Source organism: Onychostruthus taczanowskii, unplaced genomic scaffold (assembly GCF_017590055.1).
Source record: "Onychostruthus taczanowskii isolate IOZ18803 unplaced genomic scaffold, ASM1759005v1 scaffold86, whole genome shotgun sequence".
In the NCBI taxonomy this organism is placed as follows: Eukaryota; Metazoa; Chordata; class Aves; order Passeriformes; family Passeridae; genus Onychostruthus; species Onychostruthus taczanowskii.
In genome coordinates, this window is record NW_024506552.1 from 519,718 (window position 1) to 543,150 (window position 23,433).

Genomic DNA, 23,433 nt, shown 5'->3' on the forward strand with positions numbered 1-23,433 from the left:
TCCCCACACCAGCCCCCTATAAGCTCACCTTTACTACTTGCTGTTCATCAAGCCCAGGAGCAAACAGCTCCCAGTTCGCAGTCTATCTCAGGAACCACAGGAGCAGCTTCCTGGGCAAACCCATCTTCATTTCTACCATCAGCTACTGCTCGGCCCCCACCACTGAGCCAGAGGGATAATCTCTTGTTAAAATGCAAATTTAAAACCTGACCCTTCATCGGTCCTCAAAACCCCCACTATCTGGCTCAAATCACATCAGCTTTTTGCTCCCAAAACACAAATCAAACAGAGCACAGCCTGTAGCCATTGAGCTCCTCTTAGACGTGTTTGCCCCAAAGCACTGCAGACAGCTCTCCCCAGCAATACCAATGGGATCTCAAAGAGCTTTTCTTAAGTCAGATAAAAGACTTCAACACTTCTCTGCAAAATTGTTCAAGGTTAGATTATTCAGAGCTGGTTCGCCTAAAGGGACAGCTTTGTGACACCCAGACGTGCTGCCCACTGCCACTTGCAGGTCAAAATCCAGTTCCATGAGCTCCCTTGCTGACAAAACAATCCCACAGGCTCACATGGTTACACCAGTTTCACTACTTAGGATAAAAGACTTAGAAGAACACATAGCCACACCTGCAGATAAGCCATGAAATCCCATTTCACCCTCTAACATTTACATGGAGCGCAGTGGGTGGATGTCAGGCATTGCTCATCCTTGGGGAACCTGAACTTGCTGGCACCCACAAACCAGAACACAAAACCAGAGGGTTATGGGCACAAACAGAGAGTTACACGTAAGGACAGAGGGTTATGGATGAGGTTACAGATTTGTCTTGGCCAAAAGTGAATGGCAGGAGAGGTGCCCTGCTCCCTGCAGGTGACCTGTGCCTGGGTCACTGGAGGGAATGCTGAGAGACGACAGAGCAGCTAAAGCTGAAGGAACCTTTTATACTGGAGAGAAAGTGTGGCTAGAAACATTATAAAGCAAATATTTATTGGGTTCTTGACATGTATCAGGGGAAAAGCAACACAGCACATCCAGGGAACAGCTGAAGTCCGGGAGTCTCTTGGGCAGAGTGTGAGCACATTGGTGTTAAGTGCACACAGCACAGGACCAGAGTCTTGAGCACACAAAACCACAGACAAGGCAGGTAAGAGGTTTGCTCCAACCAACAGTAAGTTTTTTAGGGCCAAGGCTCAGTTTAGGGCCTGATACAGGGATTGTTTGCATTGTAACATCCCTAAGCTGCAGCTGTGCAGAGTTAAAGGGCTGCTCATCAGATCAGTACTCTGAATTTCCAACCTAAGCTGACCTGAACATCCACAAATAGAACTTCTGCTTTCACTGAAATATTTCTGCACTTTTAGTATAGAAAAAGACTCACATGACTTAGAAACTTCTGCCCAAGCACTGAGCCTGGTGCAGAGCAGAAACCTTGCTCTAAAGTTCAGTGGCTTCACAGACTTTCAAGAGGAACTTGATTCAGACTCTGCTTTCACTTCCTTCAAGAGTTCCCAAAATACCTGCCCTCCTTTCCCTCCAGTGACCCAGGCAAAGGAAGGAATGGTGCTGGGCAGCCCAGCACAGGACTGCAGAGTGCTCCAGACTCCTTAGCTGAGGAGGGAATTCCTAAATGCCACCTCGGATGCCTCCCCAGCTGGGCTCTCTTCTCCACTGTCACAAATCACATAGGAAGAGAAGGTTCTTCAACAGAACTGGGCTCCTCTGATTATTCTCAGTGTGTGTGTTCATGTAGGCAGAGAGAGAAATCTCCTTCATCATCTCCCAACCACCCTTTCAAGTGTTTCTCAGCTCTGAGGAAGAGGAGCTGAATATAATGTGGGCAGCATGTTCTTACGGGCAGCTGGCAGTGATTCGCACCCTTTCCCTCCCACTAGCAATGCCCACTGTTCCTGTGCTGCTCCTCCCACCCCTCCCTGGATCCACACTGCAGGTAAACAGCTTGCAGCCTTCTGCCGAAGGTCCCAAAAGGGATTCAGAGGCTTGGAGATTATACAGTGCTTGGCAAAGACAGGACTGGCACTCAAGGGGCCATCCTGCAGCCTCCAAAGGAGATGATACTCCTTATGGAGACATGCCTACATGCACCAGGAGCTCAGGCTGCAGCACAGGGTTCACAGGGAACATCTGGTCCCACGTGCCCAAGGAATCTGCATTGGGAGCACAGGACAAGCATCAGGATGCTGAAATCTCTCTTGTGGTCTGGAGCCAGTCAGCATCCTGAAATTAATCATTTTGCCAGTGGCTGGTCCAGCTTTCTGCAAGTTTGGGAAAGTGGGGACCAGGGAGCAGCTAATTCCCACCTGGCCAGGTCCCTTCTAACCCAAACCATTCCATGATTCTAGGATAAGAACTGGTCTCATTCACTGCAGGGAGTTGCCAGCACACCTGACTCAGCCTTCCACAGACATGTACACCCTTCCCAACCCTGACATAGCTTTATCCTCTATTTCTTTTTGGCACCACAAATAAAGTTGCTCTCTCCTTAGGTAGAAGGCACCACACATATTGCTTCTATGGATTAAGGGTGAGCTTTTCCTCACCCCAGCACGGGGCACCACCCTACAGATGGAGGGGAGGGGAGGGAAGGCAAGGGCTGGCAGAAATCTGCATGCACAGCCCTGTCCCTGGTAGCACATCCACTGCACAGACTGCCCTGATCTGCCTCCAGCTGGAGGAAACTGACAGAAAAATTGGCAGGAGGAGGTGACTGCCCTGGAAAGGGAATTCCAGGACATGAGAAGTAAGTCAGCAAGAGCCAGGGAAGCTCTGTCTGACGACCAGGGGCTCCAGCAGCAGAGGGGCCATCAGGACACTCTACTTTAGATCCTTCCAGGTCTGAATATTTATTTTCAGTGAAGATCAAACTAGGAACTGGTTATCTAGATCTTTTTTTCCAGATGAGATGGGGAGTGGAGAGACTTGCATCATTTATCTCATTCTAAAAGTTAAAATTTATTCTTTTTCTGCCTGGCAGATGCCTACATGGGGTGAGATGAGCTGCCCTCAGACACATATTTCTCTCTCTCCATAAGCTGATGCTGAGACTGATGAGCTGTGGCCAAAGGCCCTTCTTGTTCGGCCTCTCCTATTTCTGTTGCACAAAGGGCATCTTTGTTTCAGGTCCCCCTACATAAACAGTTCGTTTCCTCAAAGCCTAGGGAGGTTTGTGGGTGAACTGAAAGGCTGCTGAGCCTGAGGTGGAAACAAACCCTTAAACCTGTGCAAAGAGAAGTTACTGTTTTATACCCCATAAATCAGCACTGGGATGGTGGGTGTCATCTTTTAATCTGGATAGGATGACAATAATTTATAGATCTGTAATACTGCATTTAGTATTTGTTCAGAAAGGTGCCCAGAGGTGAGCATGGAACTGAATGTGTATCAAGAAACCTTTGAGGAGAAGGACAAAAGGGTGCAAGACATGGGCTGCCAACTCCATGCACCAGCACGAGGGGATGAAGGGTGGCTGCCAATGCCCACCTTGGATAAGTCATGGGCCCCCTCAGGGTAAGAACCAGATGCCTACAGTGCCAGTATCCCAGCAGTCAGGAGAGGGAATGCTGCTGTGGGGGCTGAGCACCGAGTGCCAGCACAGCACCGGCACCAACCCATCTGCCAGATTAGTTTTAAGTAATGTATTAAGGTACCAAGTGCTCGTTAGGGCTCCATTAGCCAGAGTTCAGGATTAAACCAGCACTAGTGCTGTCTTCAAGGTCATTCCCATCAGAAGCTAGTTTTGGGGAAAAGTGGGAAGAGTCATGCAATCCAAGCTGTTAACACTAGACCACGAACCCGGAGCAGCAGAAAGGGAAGAGCAGGTGATGAGGTGCTCTGGAGTGCTGCTGGGTGAGGGCAAAGCTTTTGGGCCTACCCTTGCTAAGCACAGACACTGGGGCTGTGGCCTCAGCCTGCTGTGAGCACAGGGAGCTAAGGAAGCACTCGGTATGCCTGCAGGGAACAGGCACCCAGCCAGCCCCAGGCAGCCCTTAACCCACAGCCCAGCTCCAGCCCTCCCTGTGTCCAGCTCAGGAGCCACAGCCCTCCGGAGAGGGCACAGAAGGACTCCAAGGAGCTGTCAGGATTTGCCATCAGCTCTCTGCCTTCAGCTTGCTGACAGAAGCTCAGTTAAAGGGTGGAGGTAAGTGCTTATTTCTACAGCTTGCAATTACAAATCGCTTTCTCTCCCTTGCCCTTTTTGGGAGACAAAAAGCCCATAGTCTCTTCCCAAAACAGTTGGTGAAATGGGAGGTGCTTTTGGTGGTTGGTTTATTTTTTTCTGAAATGAAAAAATAATTTTCAAAAAATCACAGGAGCATTTTAATAAAACATAAAAAAAAACAAAACCAAAAAGCTTTTCAGAAGATCCTTTGAAACAGTAAAGGTATATTAGGGTACTGATAAGGAAACCCTCTTGTGTAAAAGAAATCAAACAACGATTACACCTAAGGGTGGGCAGGGCCAGGTCAGGGTAAGGTCTGTCCAGACACAGGAAAGGAGTTCAGGGAAAAGAAAAGCTTCCATGTTTTAGTAAATCCAAAATTCCAGTCTCTGCTCTCAAAAAAAACCCAAAAAACCAAAAAAAACACCAAAAAACCCAACAAAAAACCAACCAGAAAAACATCAAAAAACCAACCAACCAAACCCAACCCCTGTCCCCCAAAAAAACATAAAAACAAAAACCAGGTCCATGGAGGGGTGACGAGAACTAAAGATGGCTTTACTACAGAGAATTTAAAAGACTAGAGCTCTTCTGATGTCTAAGGGGAATGTGTGGAGATCTAAAAAACCCTGAAGGGCAGGAGACGCTCACAGGCAGCACCACACTTTATTGTTATTCCCAGTACAAGAACCAAAACAACACAGGGCTGGTTCCAAAACAAAGCAAGAGGTGCTCGGCAGCACAGCTCTGACACAACTGCAGACAACTTCACCTGGTTTTTAAAAGCCTGATGAATTCATGGAAGGAAAACCTAGCAAGGGCTCATGAAACATCAATAAATAGTTTCTGGATTACCAAGTCCCTGAGCTGCAGATGCTGCCAGGTGAGGGCACACACCTGAGTCAGGCACCCCTGCAGCACTCACTGGGCCCTGTCACTCAGGTGTCTGACTAGCCTGCCCTCAGGGGGCCCAGTCTGGCCTTCTCCATGTTTTCTGGGGGGATTTTTGATGCATTTTCCCTGGGTTTATTCCCTTTTTCCATTCATATCTGGATACATCTGCATCCCTCTCACCTCAGTCCCACCCAGAGGAGCTGTTGGGTTTTACACCTCCAATGTGACACCAGGGCAGCTCCAAGCTGAAGTGTGAGGCCCTTTCTCAGGTTTTGACAGGCGAGGACTTTCACCTCCCCACCCCAGACTAAGTTCCTCACCCTGCAGCATGGGCATCAGCTCTTCCAGCAGGAAGCACAGGAGATCTTGAGGCAGCACCAGAGAGCGTGAGGACAGGGGCTCAAAAAATGCTGAGTGTGTAACTACTCGAGCTGAGAGCTTAACTGATGCAGAGAGCACGTCTCCTTTCCTATTCCAGTTGTTAACAAAATACATCGGGGACAATCCCTCAGGAGACATCACCACTTCCTCGAGCACTCTGCCAGATTTTTATCTTTTATTTTTTCTAATGTGTTTAACCTAAATTTTCATGCCCCCAGTCTGAATTTCCAGCCCTTTGTCTGTCTCTGCAGTTCTCCTCAGCACCTCTTCCCCCACAACAACACGAAGCCGGTGCTGATCCATGTCACTGCAGCAAGTTCAGGCTCTGCCCACCCACAGCCCACATGCAGATCACCCATCTTCAAACTACCCCCCTCAGGACACTCTCAGCATATCTTTCAACATTCCCAGTCTCTAGTTTTTTCCTCCCAGCAGATCCCTTGTATTTTGGGTTATTTCTTGCTGGAGATATTAGAGGCCCTTTATCCGAGTTTATCGGCAATCTCGCTGCTTTGGCTGTGGTTCAGATTCTTTGCTACCACATTTTTCTGTGACTAATTCTTGTGAAATTTCTGCTTCTTTGGTGGCACCAGAGCTGTTATTAACATGGTGTGAAATCCTTCACTGAGAGGTGACAGAGGAACACAATGAGAAATCCCAGCAGTAAGTTTTAAAGAAAAAATAAATCAGTAAGCCACAAAAACTGGATGACTATGTCAGTAGTAGAGGGAGACAGAAGAGGGTTTCAGTCTTACTTACTTTTTCCCCAATATATTCCAATAAGAGATTTAGGAATAAATGTTTCCTGTTAAGTGCATCTTGATGACAGTGATAAATCCTCTCTATTATATTATTGTATATAATACACAATACTGTTGCACTCTTCTTGCCCATTCTTGTATTTCTTCTCCTACAGTAAGCAGCAGTACAAGATTTGGACATACAAAGAACAAGACCACCCACAGAGGACAGAGGGAGATCAGAATCATGGAAGCATGAGGGTTGGAAAAGTTCTCAAAGATCAGTGAGTCCAACCATCCCCAAAGCACTGCCAAGGCCACCACTGCCCCATGTCCCCAAGTGCCTCATTGAAGGGCTGTTAAACCCCTCTAGGCACAGAGACACTGACACTGCCCTGGGCAGCTATGCCAGGACTGGACAACCCTTCCAGTGAGGGAATTTCCCCAAAATCCACCCTGACCCTCCCCTGGCCCAGCCCGAGGCCGTTCCCTCTCCTCCTGTCCCTGTTCCCTCGGAGCACAGCCCGACCCCCCGGCTGTCCCCTCCTGTCAGGAGTTGTGCAGAGCCACAAGGGCCCCCTGAGCCTCCTTTTCTCCAGGCTGAGCCCCTTCCCAGCTCCCTCAGCTGCTCCTGGGGCTCCAGACCCTTCCCAGTTCTGTTCCCTTCCCTGGACATGCTCCAGCCCCTCAATGTCCATCCTGTAGAGATGAAATAGGACATGGACTCACCATCCTCAGGCACTGTCCAAACCCTCACGGTTCAATCACAGCTCAGTCTCTTCTTGTTCTTCCACAAGTCTCACCTGCAGCAAAGAGGAGACAACCCAGAGCAGAAATTTAGCTTATATGAATTTAGTTAAGAAATTTAATTTACACGAACAGTACTCCAGTGTGAACACAAAGGGGAAAAAAAATCAAGACCCCCGAGGCCAGTGCCCAGTCTCTCCCTATCCCTGCCAACCTCTGTTTTGTGCCCTTTCCAGGAGCTGCTGGAAACCAGATTCAGCATCAGGGGGAGCCACCAAATCCTTTTGGTCACTCACTAACACAGCACCCACGACTTGTCACGTAAGCACACAATAGCCTGTGCCCCACAAGCACAAAACCCCCACTTTGGGGGAACACAGCGGGGAGCTGAAGGAACACAGGCTTGGTCATGGTGGTTCAAAGACCTGGGGAAGATCCTGCACAGGGAACTTGAGTGTTTGGAGAAGGTGGTCCTGGAAGGAAAACACCTCTAAATCCAGTTGGGTCGTGCCTGGAGGTGGGGCAGGATGCAAGCACTCCAAGTACCAGGAAAAACCAGCAGGTCCTTCTGCCAGCTTTGCCCTGCTTGAGGGAGGTCACAGGAGGCATCTGTAGGAAGGGGAAAGCCAAGCAGCAAGACTTGAACAAGGTCCTGCTCCAAGATCCTTTCCAACAGGACCAGATGCTCCCACAGGTGATATTGGGAACTCCATGGAGGAAGAGACCCTTCCTCAAAGTTTTCAGGTGTCTCCAAGATCAGTTGATCACCAACATCTCTCCCATCTGCCCACATTTTGCCTGTGTTTTGCTCTTCCAGCCCCCCAGAGGGGATGGAATTATCTACAATTAAACACTGGGACCAGGGATGGGCTGAGCCCTGGGCACTCCTGTCCTGGTACCACTCATGTGCCTGAGCAGCTTCCCACTGCCCCATGCCTGGCAGTGCCCAAGGCCAGGCTGGATGGGGCTTGGAGCAACCTGGGATAGTGGAAGGTGTCCCTGCCTGTGGTAGGGGGGGGGATGGGTTTTAAGGTCCCTTCCTACCCAAACCATTCTGGGATTCTGTGAAGTAGCACAGAAATCTGCATGTGTGTGTCCCAATGTTTTTTTTAAATACAATGACATTTTTAACAGGGATCTTCAGTATTTCAGTGTAGGTTGAGGACTGCTCAGAGCTCACCAACCCAACCTGATTTCTGCCAGTTCCCTGCAGCATGTCAGAACTCCAGGAATGCTCAAGGTCTTCCGTAAATTTTGCCACCATTAATTTTAACCTTTCTCTTCCTCAGGTGAAATACAAATGCCAACAAATGTGCAATTGGAGATTATCTAAACATCTCATACAACACACCCCAGCTGGGAATCCCCCTCGTTCCATCACTCAGGAACTGTACTGGCTACAAAAGAGCTCTGAATACCTGCCCAAGGCTTTCCTTTGCTCAGGGATTTCCTTCCCAGCCCAGAATTAAGTCAGATTTGACACCCACACATCAGAAGGCCAAGCTGAATGCCAGCATGAAGGAGTCATTGCTGAGATGTGATTCCCACAGTGAGGCAGCTGCTCCCACCCTGCTCCTGCCGTGCCCAAGTTGGAATTGTTGTCCTTGGCCTTTCAGGTCATCTCACATCCCACCATGCGCTTGACAGGAAAGGACAGGAGAAAGGAGTGGGAGGTCAGAAAGGACTCCAGACTTGTACAATACATCTCTACATTTAATTCTTATCTTTCTGGGGCCATGGAGCTGCTCTGAGGGCTGGAGCTTCTCTGTGCTGGAGCCAGGCTGGGAGAGCTGGGGGTGTTCACCTGGAGAAAGAAAGGATCCAGGGAGAGCTCAGAGCCACTTCCAGAGCCTGAGGGGGCTCGAGGAGATCTGGACAAGGCATGGAGGGACAAGACACAGGGAACGGCTTCCCTCTGTCAGAGGGCAGGGATAGATGGGATATTGGGCAGGAATTGTTCCCTGGGAGGGTGGGCAGGCCCTGGCACAGGGTGCCCAGAGCAGCTGTGGCTGCCCCTGGATCCCTGGCAGTGCCCAAGGCCGGGCTGGACAGGGCTTGGAGCAGCCTGGGACAGTGGAAGGTGTCCCTGTTATGGCAGGGGGTAGAACAAGATGATCTGTAAGGTTCCTTCCAACCCAAACCATTCTGTCATATTACCTTACATTTACAAGCAGGTCACCACGTTCCAGGAAACTATGATCCCCACACACTGGGAATAAAATTTCCTATGGAAACAGAAAAAGCCAAATACTGCACTATCACCCTTCAAACCCAGATCAGTCTGTCTTTTTTGAACTATAAAAGCCTTTTTCCCACTACTTAGCAAATGATCTCACATATCAGACTTTACAGAGGAAAGAGCCTCCAGCAGGAGCTACTAGGAGAGTCAGAAAGGGAAGAAAAATGTTAAATATGCTTTTTTCACTAAATCTGAAGAGATTTGAATTATTGACAACACTGAACAACAGGAGTACTGTCCCTGCAGTGTGCTTTAAACCAATGTGTGCAATCACTGCTAATGGCCAGCGCAGTTTCTCAGCTCCTTCCTTGTACAAATTGGTAATGACCAGAAACTGAAACTCTGTGGCTGTGTCATGACTGAGGAGGTTCCTCCTCACTCCCATCCCCCAGCTCTCTGGACAGCCAGTTGCCCAAGAGGAAGGCAGTCCATGGCAGCAGGACTCCTTGCCCCATGAGCTCAGCCTGCTAGAATGCTGCTGCTCCTGTGTCCCCGGGGCCTTCCTCCTCCTTTGGGTGAAGGGGCAAAGCTGGAGGGGTTCCTGAGGATTTATGGGGTGAGAAAAAGCCAGGAGATACCACAAAAATCCAAGTGCTGCTTGTACCTCTGGGGACCTCCAGCCTTACCCGAATGACACCCGGCCCAGGCCACCAGGCAGTCTTCCTTGAGCACTTGTGGAGCTCCATATGCTCCTGTGCTGGCATCTCAAATGCTTCCCTCTGTTTCAGGGCTGGCCATGGCCCTCCTCCTTGCAAAGGCTGCTGTGCCTCTGTAGCCTCTAGCCCAGGGTCTCCAGCCCTTGGGAGAGAGGTAGTAGCTGCCCACTGCACCCAGCAATGCTGTCCAGCACCTCTCTGGGCTGGACCCACCAACTTCTCCTGTAGAAATCAGGTTTGGCATCTGCTCAAGGAGATGCTTCCCATGCGAGAGGCTGGATTACCCCAAAATTCAGGACAGAAGTTCTCCTTAAAATCTTGGTCACAGGGGATGGGCTGGGGCTGGCCACCTGCTATACCAAGGTAGAAGCTGATACTACAGAATTAAATGAAGAGGGGACCAGGGACAGAGAAAGCCAAGACAAAAAGGATGGCACGGAAAAGAAGATAAAAGAGAACAATGGCCTTTCACACACAGATGGAATCACTTAATCACAAAATGCTTTTGATTGAAAGGGACCTTAAAGGTCATCTTGTTCCAGCCCTTGTCATGGGCAAGACCAGGTTGGTCCAAGCCCCCATCCTACCTGGCCTTGGACACTTCCAGGGATCCAGAGGCAGCCACAGCCTCTCTGGGCAACCTGTGCCAGGCCTGCCCACCCTCACCTTCCCAATGTATCTAACCTAAATTTCTTCTCTCAGTTTGAACCCATTCCTCCTTGTCCTGTCTCTGGCACACTGATAGCTCATGTTGAGTTTTTTCACCTCCAAGTCACCCCGAAGCCCAGAGCCCCAGGCTCTTCTGCTGCCGTGCAGTCACAGGCAGAGCAGGGGCCAGCAGCTGCCTGCCCCCCCACAGCTCACTGGAGGGGGCACAGCAGGGAGGCACTGGTGCTGCGGGTGGGGCTGGTAAGGTGATGGCACCTGACACACCTGGGCTGGGGGAAGTAGAGAAAACAATTCACTTCTCTTGAGCATTTTTATAGCTTGTAACCTCCTCTGGAACTCTCAGTCTGGGAGACAAGCCCTCAGATAATAAAGCCGTGTCAGAGTTGAGAACACTCGTAAAACTCTTCATTTGCTCTCGTGTAGCCTCCTGCTCGCGTGACTCACACCACACTTCCTTATGCAACCACACTGCTGCCTCCAGGGATCTTTGGCCCTCCTGATGAGAAACAGAGGGGCAGAGACTGGAGCAGTGTCTGCAAACCTCTGTCCCAGTTCCCTGCAGGTGGTGGAAGAGGCTGCTGGAAGAACCTCGCCAGGACCAAGCTCTGCCTGCATCCTCCAGGATGCTCAGCCTTCTGCCCTGGCCAGACTGTCACACACACACCAGGAAAGGACTGCTCCTTTTCCAAACTGCAGCTCTGGCCTGCAACACCCAGGTCCCCTCTCAGCTGCAATCCAAGCCAGGATGCGACAGCAACTGAGAATCGCAGCAATCCCCACAAGCAACTGGGCTGTCAAAACGCAGGAGAATCACTTCCTATCCCTCTGCCTCCCCAGGTCTCACAGAGGTGCCACAAAAGCACAGTGCTGTGAATTTACAGGAACCTCTGAAAAGCTGAAAGCCCTGCCTCTAGTAGAGTGGGATGAACAATGTAGGGAACACAGAATAATGAGGAAGAGCAGCCGCTCCCTGCCATCACCTGCCAGCACAGCACGGAACAGGGGTCCTGTGGGAAGGAGGGAGGGTGCCCATACACATACACACATGGAGCTTTGGGAAGCTGGGAAAGGGAGCAAGAGCTGGCCAAGGCTTCCTGCCTGCAGGGGTGTTATGGGTGCCCCAGGCGAGGTGGGTGGCCCCTGGCAGCTCCTCACGCCCTGCTAGGAGACTCGATTTTAATTGCTCATAAAACTCCAGCCATTGTTTGCAGTTGGAGCGGAGCTCTCTGCACTCAGCATCTGCCCCAGGCAGAGATTTTTGCTTTAATTTCAGCTAAAATGGTAGAGTTGGTCCTGGTGCACTTAAAGGGGAAGAACAAGTCCAATATTAAGCAGGGGATGTTAGAAGGAAAAAAAACAGGAAACCTATTAGCCTTATTGTGATCCCAAATGAAACAGAAACAGCCATCTCAAGCCTCGCACTAATTAGAGGCTAAAAATGTAATTGTCAGACCCCACAGTTACATGCAAAGCAGATTGTATGGGCTGGTCTTTGTTATTTTAAACAAAATTACAGCTAAGAGGGTTGTTTCTAATGACGGCCATGACCAGCTGCTCTTCAACAACAAAATTCTTTTACTGCTGAATAACTACTAAAAAGCAAAGACTGGGTTACGAGAGCCCCCACATGTCACAGCAATACCAGATGATGGTGACAAGCTGCCAAAGTATTCAGATTGCTCTGCAGCATGAAGGGATCAAAATTTATGGTCTAACCAGGGGGAAGGGCTGAATTCCAAGATGAAGAATTACCCATAGATGAAGGGCTGCTGGAAGTGCAGATTAGACGATCTCACAGGCACCCCCACATGAGCTGCTCAACAGGGACTGGCAAAAAGTCCACTGCAAAAATATATAATAGCAGTGATGACAGAGGGGACTGCTGGGTGGCACTTCTGTCCCCAGCACTGCTGGGATCATGGCTACAACTGCCAGAGCTAAGCCAGCACACTTGGAGCAGGAAGACCAATGCCATGTACTGATCCAAAGCAAAACCAGCTCACCTATGCAGCTTTAAAACCCAAAGATAAAATAAAATAATTCTTCAATACTGCAGTATTTATGCTAAGTATTGGTCCTGCTGACAAGGACAGATCTCAATCCAATTACTGGTAGATGAAGTTTCAGAATGGAATAAATTCCATCAAGCTTATGGGAAAAGTTGTCCTTTTTGTCGCTTGGAGTATTTAAAACTCCATTAAATAGTTGTTTTTAGTCCAGGCCTGAATACACGAATCTCCACAGGCTCTGGGAAAGCAGAGCGGCCCATGGTGCCCTTGGCACACCCCAACCTCCAGGTGCTCTTCCCAGGATCAGTGACTTGGGATCACAGACTGAGTCTCATGTTCAAAGTTATCCTACCTGCAAGATGTGGGGAGGGCAAGAGGAGTTAGCCCAGGGGAGGGGGCCACCTGCCATTACACTGCATGGCCCTCCTGAGTTCCAGGGGACGGCCTCAGGCCAACACAGAGTAAGGCACTGCCTCACTTAGCCCATGGCACAGAACCACATCCCACCCCGGCTCACCCACAGCCACCAGGAGAAGGTCACGACTTGCAAACTCTTCCTGGTTGTCCAACCCAGGAGTCAGGTCATGATGAAAATACCTGAAAGCATTTTTCTTCGTATTTCAAAGTAATCATGACTTCTTTGAAGGCTGCTGAGGCTTCAGTTGCATTCCAAGTGGGAACATCTAGGTTTCAAATGTAGGATTGCTCCCAAGAGCTCAGGCCAGGACACATAAATCAGCTCTCTGCAGGACTGCAGGGTTCAGGGAAAGGTGCCGTAGCCATTAATGCTCCTGACTGCACAGCACCATCCTAAGGGAGAAAAGCCCTCAAAAACACACCCACATGTGGCCAATGCTGGGCTGGTCCTCATGCCCATTCCCAGGGCAAGCACATCCAGCTGTACAGGGAGGATGCTGGAGGCTGGGATCAGCCACACAGGGACACAGGGAACACAAGGACAGATTATCCAGGCCTGTAACTGACAGCCAGGCACAGGGGGAGAGGGACAGAATATGCCTGTGCCAGCTGCAAAGGAGGGCATGAGATGTGTGAGGATAAGGTTACACAGAGCAACAGCACAGAAACCAGAGCCCTGCAGGGACAGCAAATCCCCAAGGAAGTGCAGAAGGAGCAGAAGAGCAAAGGAGAGAACGGGCAGAGCAAGTTCAGGACTTCAGGAGCACAACTGCCAGAGTCAAATCTCCCAAATGGTGAAGGTGGGGAGCATAACATGGAGATTTAGCCAAGCTCAGAGTTTTTGCAGCAGCAGTTCCAGGCTGAGGAGATGAGGGACTTCACTTTGACTGGGCTGTGTCCAAGGGACTCATCATGGAAGTGGGGAAAAAAAAATTAGGCATAGGAGGTGAGTAGGAGCAGAGGTGAGCTTTGCTTTTAACAGGGGAGAAACTACACAGCATGGAGAAAGATTCAGAGGCAGCTGAGAAACTGAGCAAGGGGGGCAGAAGAATAGTGCAACAGGGAGAAACAGACAGCACAGGGGCAGAGATCAGAGGACAAACCAGAGGAGACCTTGTGCCTGGTGCAGGGAAAGGAGCAGAGTGCCAGGAGGAATGCAGAGAGGCAGGAAGGAATGCTGACACCATATTTTGTCCTTCTCCCTCTAAAGAAACAAGGTCCTCTGCAGTAAAAAAAAGGTAAAAGAAGGCTGGAGAAAGCAGAGGAGTGCCTGGAGCAGCCACATGCTTAATGCCCAATAAAAGCAAAGCTCTGGTTTAGTAAAGCCCAGAGTAGCTCTGCCACGAGCCCTGAGCCTGCACGGCTGTGGGCAGACCTGGACCCCAGAGCTGCCATGGATGCACCACTGCCAAAATGGAGAATGAACAGGAGAAATTTTGGAAAAGGAAATACATGAGGTGGCTGAAGATCACAGAACTTGGGAAGAACAGTGAGACCCTGGGGCAGAGTTCTGGTGGGAACAGGGGTCACTGAGCTGAGCAGGCATCACTGGAGCAGGAGCAGCACTGGGGTACAGGTAATTTTGGGGTTCGTGCTGCTGAACAGTGTAGAACTGAGGACTGCTGAGAAGAACAGTGGAAGCCTTGGAAGGAAAGATGCAGGAATGTAGAAGAGGGTGTGGAAAGAGCTGGAAGGGGAGACAGGCAAACAAGACTAGATCTTGGGGGAGGAAAACACCACCAAAATTTAAAAAATGCTGAACTCAATAGGCTGGGCCAGGGATACACCTGGAGCCAAGACCTGCCAGCTACCTCTGTGTCAGGCTCAGGGTACAGCTTAGCCTGGGGACACTGTCAAAGCAGTGTAATGACAACATGTTTTGCAGAAGAGTGAAGGAACCGGGGAGGGGGGATCTTTATGGTGCATCCAAGCTCCAGGACCATGCCCCCAGCAGCATTTTGTCCCATCCTTTCCTCCGCCACATCTTGCTCAGCCAGAAGTCAGGAGAGATGGATACAAAGAGGAGCCAGAAAACAGTTTATATCATGTGCAAGATGGAACAAAACCAAAATTATCTTTAAGGTCCTTTTCAAACCTTGCATTCTGTGAGTCTGTGAGATGGGGGTGCACAAGCAGATTGTGACAGACCCCAGCTGCAGGGTCCAGCAGTGTCAACCAGATGCCATCAAGGTGTATGGGCTAATGAGAGAAGAGAACAGAGCCCAGCACTTTGCCAGCAAACTAGCACTGCTATCCATCTCTACAACGATTTTAAGCATAATTAATTTCAGCAGCCTGCCTGCCAGCTGACTCTGCTCTTTCCGTTAGTGACAGTGAAATCAGAGTTTCAAGGGGAACGCAAAGACGGCGAAGGAAGCAGAGCCAGGAGCAGGAGCGTCTCAGCTCACCTCCCCTCTCCTGCCGAGGCTGTGGCTCTGCCGGCGCCGCAGCCCCGGGGCTGGCAGCCGGTGGCACCAGGTGGCAGCAGCACACCGGGGACGGTCCCTGCCAGGCCAGCGTCTGCCTCCTCCGCCTTCGGAAGGCGCAGGGCCGGCAGCAGGGCCCGGCGGAGGCGCTGCCATCCCCGCACCGGCTCCTTCCCATCCCGGCCAGCCCGAGGCAGCCGCACACAGGGACAGACCCCTCCGTCTTTTCCATGGGGGCACCGTGGAGGAACCACGGACCGAGAACCCTGCTGACCCCGTGCCATGCCCGCCCTACGGGCCTTTCATCCCAAGCTGGCAGAGAAGGGATTAAAAGCCAAGGCTCGGAGCTGAACTCCATAACGAAGGGACTGACAGAGACAGGAAGCAAGAGCTTTGGCAAACATTTTCAAAGTTCCCTGTAACTCCAGCCTGTTGTTCTCCAGCTTTGTTTGCTTTTCTTTAAAAAAGCAGTTGGGACATTTCAAGTCACAAATAAGCCTTTATTCAAGCGCAAACAATTGCCTGGTCCCTACCCAAAGCAGTGCAGACGGACCCATCCCATCTGCGATCCAGGCTCCTGCCTGCTCCCGGCGTCCCGCAGCTCCAAGGCAGGGATGTGCGGGCCGGGCTCCCGCTCACGCTGCCCCGGCCCCTCCCCGCACACCGCGCACTGACTTCATCCCAGCCTCGGGAAGGAACAGCAACAGCTTCAAGGAAACGGTGCCTGCACTACTGAGGTCACATCCCAAGTCTCCAGGCCAGAGAAGTGCTGTCTAAACTGGTCTCTACGCAAACACTGAGTTCTCATTATGCACAAGGAGAATTCACCTTTAACTCCCATCAGCTTGGGGAGTCTCCGATAGCCACAGTTCTTTCTGAAAGGCAATCTTTGTGACTGCAGAAAAAACCTGAGATATGTGACCCAAACACACCAGAAGGATCTGAAATCCAAAGATAAAGTCCTGAAGCGTGCCACTTCCCTTCCCTACCCCACTACACGTTTTCCCAGCCAAGCTCAGGGCTTTCCCAAGCACCCATGTCTAATACCCTGGCATTCAACATCTGGGTACTTCAAAATAATTTCAACCAAACAGCAGCAACACAATGTCAGCCCTGTTGTTATTACAAATGTAACTATTATTATTTTACACAAGTGCATAAACATACTCATGTGGTATTACTTTAGGAGTCCTAAGGTTTCTGAGGCATGCTCCTGCAGCCAGAGGACAGGATGGATGGGGGAACTATAGCCCTTGGTAAAGGGCAGCCAGGACACCTTTGGCATCTAAAGTGGTGCCTACCGGCAAGGACATGGAATCTCCCGTGGGACAGTCAATTGAAACAGTGTCTGAAAGCAGAAAATACTGCTTTTACTGCAGGTGATCACAGTAACACTGCTGGGATTCACAGCCCTGTGACAGCCACGCTTCAGCTCTGGCTGAGGCTCCTCAGCTCAGGAACTCATGCTGCTGGCTGGAGGCAGACCCCCGGCCAGAGCTCAAGTGCCACCATTCATCACAGGCAAAATTTCTAGGAAAGCCTGTTTTCTCCAAGGGTAGTTTTCTTCCATAGGAATAAAATGAAGCATCTTTTAGTAGCCCACATAAACACATATGTGAAAAAGCTATGACTGAAACCATCAGCAGGCTTGAGAGGACAAGGAAACATCAGGATTTATTCTCTTGACTCACCCAGACCAAGCCCAGTTTCCCCAGCAGCCTCCTCACAAGTGACAAGGAGGATCCTGTGCCAGGCCCTGCAGCACTGACCCTTGAAACGTGGCTGGGAACACACAGCTCTGCTGAACGCTCCTCCCCACTCCTGGGGGAAAGCCAATTCCTCTCCAAAACTTGCAATAATTGTGCCATCATCACATTAAGTTCCCAGCTCCCCCTTTCACAGGAAGAACCTCTAAAACAGAGCAATGAACATCTGCTCAGGGTTTTTGCCATCAAGCTACAGAAGATCACAAGAGGAGATGAAAACCCTTGAGAGTTATTAATAAGCTAAGAGCTCACTTTCAATTGCATGTCCAACCTGAGCACGGTCAGAGCTGTTGGCTCCCATGGAAACCCTGAGTTTGCAGGCACTGTCTCCTGATGGTTTGTTAAGTCTACAGCCTGAACATCCTCCTTCCCAAGGAACCCTCTCAGGGCTTTGTGTTGCCACAGCTGTTCTTCACAACCAGGAAACAAACTTGGAAACTTGGCCTCCATGAGGCTTTTCTGGAGGTGGTATCGCTCCCAAAACCAAGCAAAACCTCACCTGGTGTTTAACAATTTCCCTTTCCCACCCCAAGCCCCCAAAGTTTAAGAAGGTTAAATCAGAGCCTTTGGTCTTTAATTTCCAGATATCTGGAGCCTTTCAAAACTGGTTTGCACTTCAGCGATGGAAAATCCCATGAAGGTAGTGCCTTGCACACTGACCTGCTTTCATTAATAACCTCACCTCAAAGGATGTGGGCAGGTCAGCAAGTTCAGCTGAGCTTAAGTGCTCCCATCTCGTGCTCTCTCTAAGCACAAGCTTAACTGCTTCTAAAAACAGCCCTGGCCATACCAGCTGCTCCAAAGGCACTCTTAGAAAGGGAAATCCCCAGCCAATTGATACAAGGGAAGAGAAGGCAATTTGATATATATAGTAAGTCCCCAGCTTATCTAGCAGCAAGAGCTGCTCAAATTCACACATGCTGTCCCTTCCCTGCTGGCAGCTTCCAGCAGGACGAGGGATGAAGGTGGCCACATGCGGAGCTCACTACTGAGAGGAGCCAGAGGATTTATTCTCATCTGCTGCAATTCACACGGGGAACATAGCCTGGGATTTCTTCCCCTTCATAAGTGACTATAATAAAACTCATTAAGGATCAAATTCCTACCTCTACAAAGTTTAGGACAAAACTGCAATGCATCAGACTTTCTCTAACACAAAGACAAATCTCAGGAAGCACTGGGATTTTTATAATCTTTGGCCAAACATAGTTCCCTTCCTCCTGAAAGCACGTCACTGACATGCACTGATGGAACCCCATGGTCACCGACACCAGTGGCAGCTCTATCAGCAATTCCAGCTGAATCCAGGTTTTCCCCAGCACTGTGTTTTCACTCCAGCCCATGCTGCGACACAGGCCAGCATCCTGGACTCCAGCCCCACACCTCTGGAGAACAGGCAGAATGGAAAGATGGAGTTGCAGCACTCAGTGAAACATCCCACTTGCCAGCTTCTATCGATCCAGTATCAACCCTTTGCTGTAGGATTTTGTGGGGTGGGAGGAAGCAGGAGTGGCAGCACAAGGGCAGTGGGATCCTACCCGCTGGGCTGCTGCTCCCCAGGGAATTCCAAGGAGGAACTGGCTGCTCATTCCAGCTTCGGTTTTGAGTACTTCGTCATTAGTAAAACATGCTGAAAATGTGACTTCCTCTGCCATGAGACCTATTGAACCTTTTCACAGAAGTCTAAGTAACTTCCTCTTGTATTTCAATAAAAGACAAGCTCACAGGAAGAACAGTTCCTCTCATACTTCTGGGAATTCCTCTAGTAAAAACACCTATTGAAGAAGGAACGATGAAGTGGAATAAAGAGAAAGGGAGGTGGGGGATTCACTTGTCCATAAGTCTGTGGTTTATTATAAAACAAAACTATGAATTCACTTCACCGCACAGAACCACTTTTACTTCCTCTTTTGCCTCATTTAGCAATGGCAACAAAAGCTTTCTGCAGAGTTTCCTAACGAGCTAAATCTGCGCAGAACCTCGGCATTCAAGAGTTTCACATTAAAAAATAATCTCAATTTGCTCTCCTTGCTGAACAAAACAGGCTCTGTCTAGGATCATCTTAGCCAGCATCCAAAGGTGCTTAGCTACCCACTTTGGTTTGGAAATGCAGACATGAGACAGCAGAGAGGGATCCATCTGCTCACTGGCACACTGGGAAGAGTGGCACTCCCTAGAGAGTCCCGATAGATTAACTTTCCAATTCCAGAAAGGGGAAAGAGCAAAGAACAGGGTAAGGAAGATGTAACCTCGTGCCAGCCCAAGGAAGTGCAAAGGACAGCAGGGAAGGATATGAGTCGCTCACTGGCACATCCCAGCCCTGGCATCCACTTGCCATGGATCTGCATCCAGCCTGTGCTGGCTGCCTGCCGGTAACGTGGCATTCCCTCTGGCAGCTGCCTGCAATATGTCTCCAGGCTGCCCTATAACAAGCACAGTACCTTGGATGCTGGGAGCTATCAGCTCCCCGAGGAGCACTCAGTGGTATGAGTCAGCCAGAGGCACCAGAAAGGACGTGACCAATTCTTCTGGCCAAAGCAGGCCCGTTCATTCAGTTCTTCTAATCATGTATTGTCTCAAAGTCCTGCAGAGGTTTCTCTGCAGCCCCTGCTCCTCCCTACATCCATCAAATCTCAGCCTGAGGCAGGTCTACTAATTACCCCTTCCTGCACCAAGACTCATCCCTCACTCCCTCACCTTCAGCAAGCAGCAAAGTTCCTCTCCAACACAGTTCTTTATGCTCCCAACCAGCTGTGGGAGAAAAACAAAGGATCTGCTCTTCCAGGGCGATAATCCCCAGTATCACACCACACAGAAACAGCCAGAATCCCTGTGGAAAGTTTATGACAAAGATGAACTGTGCCCAGGTCCCCCCTTCGAAAGACGCTGCCCAAACAACCCCTGTTGTTCTCACCAGGCACGGTGAACACCCACGCCAAGGATCCCAATGGCAGGAGGAGCAGAAGTGGAGCTGTCACAAAGCAAGGCTGCACCACCAGCTTTGCTGAAGGCACTGTTTCCCCCGTGGGCAGGAGCCGTTGCCACGGCCCTGAGGGATGGTGCAATCCAGCAAAGATGCAGGGAACATCTGGGACTCGCTCTTGGGTCCCCTCCGGGATTTCTGCACCCTCCTTCAGCGCCTGGGAGTCTCCCACAGCCCCTTCCCTCACCACAGCAGCTCTAAAGAGAAGATCCTCTGTTCTTGCCATTATGTGCCCTTTGGGATGCACCGCAGGTTCAACACCCCCTAGAAAACAGGGACTTCACAGCACAAACAAGCAGTTCTCCTTGGAAATCAAGGGACTTTCTCTTCACATAGGCAGCTATATCCAACCACGAATGCTCAGGGCACAGTGGTAACACACATTCAGGGCCGATGCAATTTCACCGGAGTTAAGAGGCAGCAAGGCCCTGAGCAGGGCAGCAGTGAGGGAGCTGCAGTGCAAACAGGACAGGATATGGTTATCCTGGGTATGATAAAACTCCCTCAACACAGTAACAAAGTTACTTTGTAAAGGCACTGTATCCTGTGAGCTGTAGCATCAACCAAGGGTGGCAGTGTCAGAGCTGGCATCAGTACCAAAATTCTCAATCAGCTGCTTAGCAATCAGATATGCTAGGCTACAGCTTCTTTGGGAAGAGCCACTGCTGACCTCAGCTCTTGTCTCTCTCCCTGCACATGGTCTCATTCCCTCTTTCTGCAGAAGGGAAAGGGACAACAGGCAGAGCCCCTGGCACTTAGTGGAAACCAGGTCTAGAGGAGATGTTTTCTTGCTACAAGCAAGATGAGAATTCTCATTGCCCAGACTCCCTCTCACTGTATCCACTTCCCCTGGCTCGGTTTGCACATACACGGCCTCAAGATATCACCTGTTTGTCACAGGAGGTGTGTAGACACAAGGAGCCTTCACTTCCTAGAGAAGCTACCTCTTGTGAAGGGGTGGATATGAAAAGCACAAGCCAGGACTTCCTGACAACAAAATATTATGCACTGGCACTTTCCAGGAGCAGCAGATCTTCCCTCCACAGGAGGCAGGTGATGAAGAGCCCAGTGCAGGTGAGACAGATACTTGCAGAGGACTGAGAAGAACCAGGCACATTGTTTAGGAGCACAGAGGATCCAAACACACAGAAGCAAAAGCTGATACCCCAGAGAGAGGAGCCAGAGTTAATCCCTCTGCAGGGCTCCCAGCCATCCCATGGTCCATTGGGATTGGAGGGAAACGGCTGCCCTGGAGCACACAGACAGACACTCATCACGCCAGAAGTCAGCAGTAGTTCCCTAAGTCACAAGGGCCACAGCTTTTAAAAAATAAAGCAGCACTGATCTATAGCATCAAAGGAAATAAATCCCATATAGAGAGGACATAAGTCTCGGGCTATAAGAAACCCTGAAGCAGCACTGGAGAGGGAATGTATGGCTGAAAAGGGTCCAGACCTACCCAAGGGCACAGGAAAGTTAACAAGAGGACACAAACTATGAACTGTACTTCAGCACAGCCAGAGGAAAGTTAACACCCCAGGTCACTGGGAATGTACCGCTGACACAGCATCCTCAGTGGTACATAAAGCAGCTTGAAAAACATCTCTGGTGTTTCCAGAGGAGCTCACCAACTCCCACTTTGCTGTGTTTCTTCCTACCAAACCCCCAAATACCTCAATGCTGTTCTTCCCCCACCCCAACACACACTCTGTCCTAGCACATACAGGCTGCTCTGTTCCACATCCACCTTCAGCCTCCCCGGGCCTCAAGCCTGGAGAGACTCAATTCTGATGCCCCAAGCCTGAACTCCAGAGCAGCACAGGTTTTTTGGCCTGTGTACAGATGCCATGGGCTTGCTCCAAAGTTTTCAGCAAGAACAGAACTTTTTAGCCTTTGGGAAGTTCAGTGTGCCATTTAGGAAGGAAAGCAGAAGTGTCTCTGGCACGGGGGCAGCTGCAGGCCTGACCTGGGGGAGGCAGGAAGGGGCTGCTGTCTGGCTGGAAAGCAGAAGTAAGCCCAAATGATGTGGACTGGGGGGGTGAGAAGCAACAACTTCAGAGCTCCTCACATCCTCCTAAAGCTCCTCCTGAGCACCCCAGGTCACGAGCACCCGCAGGGTGATGAAGCTGCCAGGTGGTGCTGGCAGCCAAGCTGAGCTGCAGGAAGCACGGGCATGACCCAGGCTCCAGGCTGGCAGCCAGCCATGCTCTCCCAGGGTACCCTCAGTGAGATGTTCTCCAAACTGGGAGTAGGTGCCTCATAAACGAGATACTAAACAGGACAACGGCTACTCTTGTTCCCATTAAAACAGTGAAACAGATTCCACCTGGCTCTGTCCCACTGGTGGCCCTGAGTGTTATGTGTCAGTCATGCTCCTGCAATAAGACTTCTGATGAGTCCTTTGAAAAATTAAAAAAAAAATATTGCGAATCCAGGCAGCACAGTTGAAACAACAGAGACAACTGAATAGATTCATGCTGGGTTGCCACAAGGCACTCATCCACTTGGGGGAAGCTGTCTACTTCAACAAGTTTCTAGAATAAAACAAACCAACAAAACCCTCTGAAGTTTCCAGAGGGAACAATGCAAACTGCAACCCTCGTTCGCTCGGAGCGATCCTCAGCTTCAGCAGGGACCATCAGGAAAAGGCTGGCAGAGCCTAAGCAACTGAGCTGACTGTAGAGTAGAAATGCTTTGAGGGTCCTTACCATAAAGCTGTCACTCACAGGCAGTGCCATGTCCAAGCACGTTCTGAGAACAATTCCACAATTTCATTTTCTAGTGAAGAACTGGTCAGGTTGGAAAAGGAACAAGGACTCCACTTCCCAGCCAGTGCTGTTCTGACAGCATGAAATGGCAGAAAGCTGTGCTCCAGAGAATACCTCGCTGCAATTCTGGGCTTAAGTTCAGCTACAAGACTTTGCCCCCGAGCAGATAAGTTGTGAGCCATGTCTACCTCTGTCCCTGCTGCAGGCACAGGCTCCTCTGAAGCGGGGAGGAGCTGACAGTGGTCAGCAGCCTCAGCAAGAGTAACCAGATTTGGCTCTTGCTCCATCTCAGACAGAGGTACCCGATATGTCGCCTGTACTTTGTTATCAGAACATTCCCACCTGTCTTATTTCTGCAAACCCCATTCCCAAGGCTTAGGAAAACCATAATCCTAACTGCCATCCTTCCTGTCAATGCTGTGCCTATCTCTGCGGTGGGATCAGGCCCACACCCCTGCAAGAGCCAGCGCAGTGTTTCTGTCCCCCAGGAAAATCAATGTTGGCAAAAGCAGAACTCTGTCACGCGTGGCCGGGCCAGCCGACCATCCTGGGTGTGCAGT

General features: G+C 50.2%; 1 protein-coding gene across 4 annotated transcripts in view; it reads right to left on the bottom strand.

Annotated features, from left to right (window-relative positions):
• Positions 1-23,433, bottom strand: part of MTMR4 (myotubularin related protein 4) — a 56,447-nt gene that overhangs the window by 28,870 nt on the left and 4,144 nt on the right. For 2 of the 4 annotated variants that reach the window (XM_041425003.1, XM_041425006.1), the window contains exon 2: positions 6,923-6,996. In XM_041425003.1, coding sequence (XP_041280937.1) covers positions 6,923-6,925 — 3 coding nt within the window. In that variant the 5' untranslated portion in view covers positions 6,926-6,996. Of the gene's footprint in view, positions 1-6,922; positions 6,997-8,358; positions 8,582-23,433 lie in introns of those variants that run through there. The other 2 variants (XM_041425004.1, XM_041425005.1) reach the window with 2 other exon arrangements.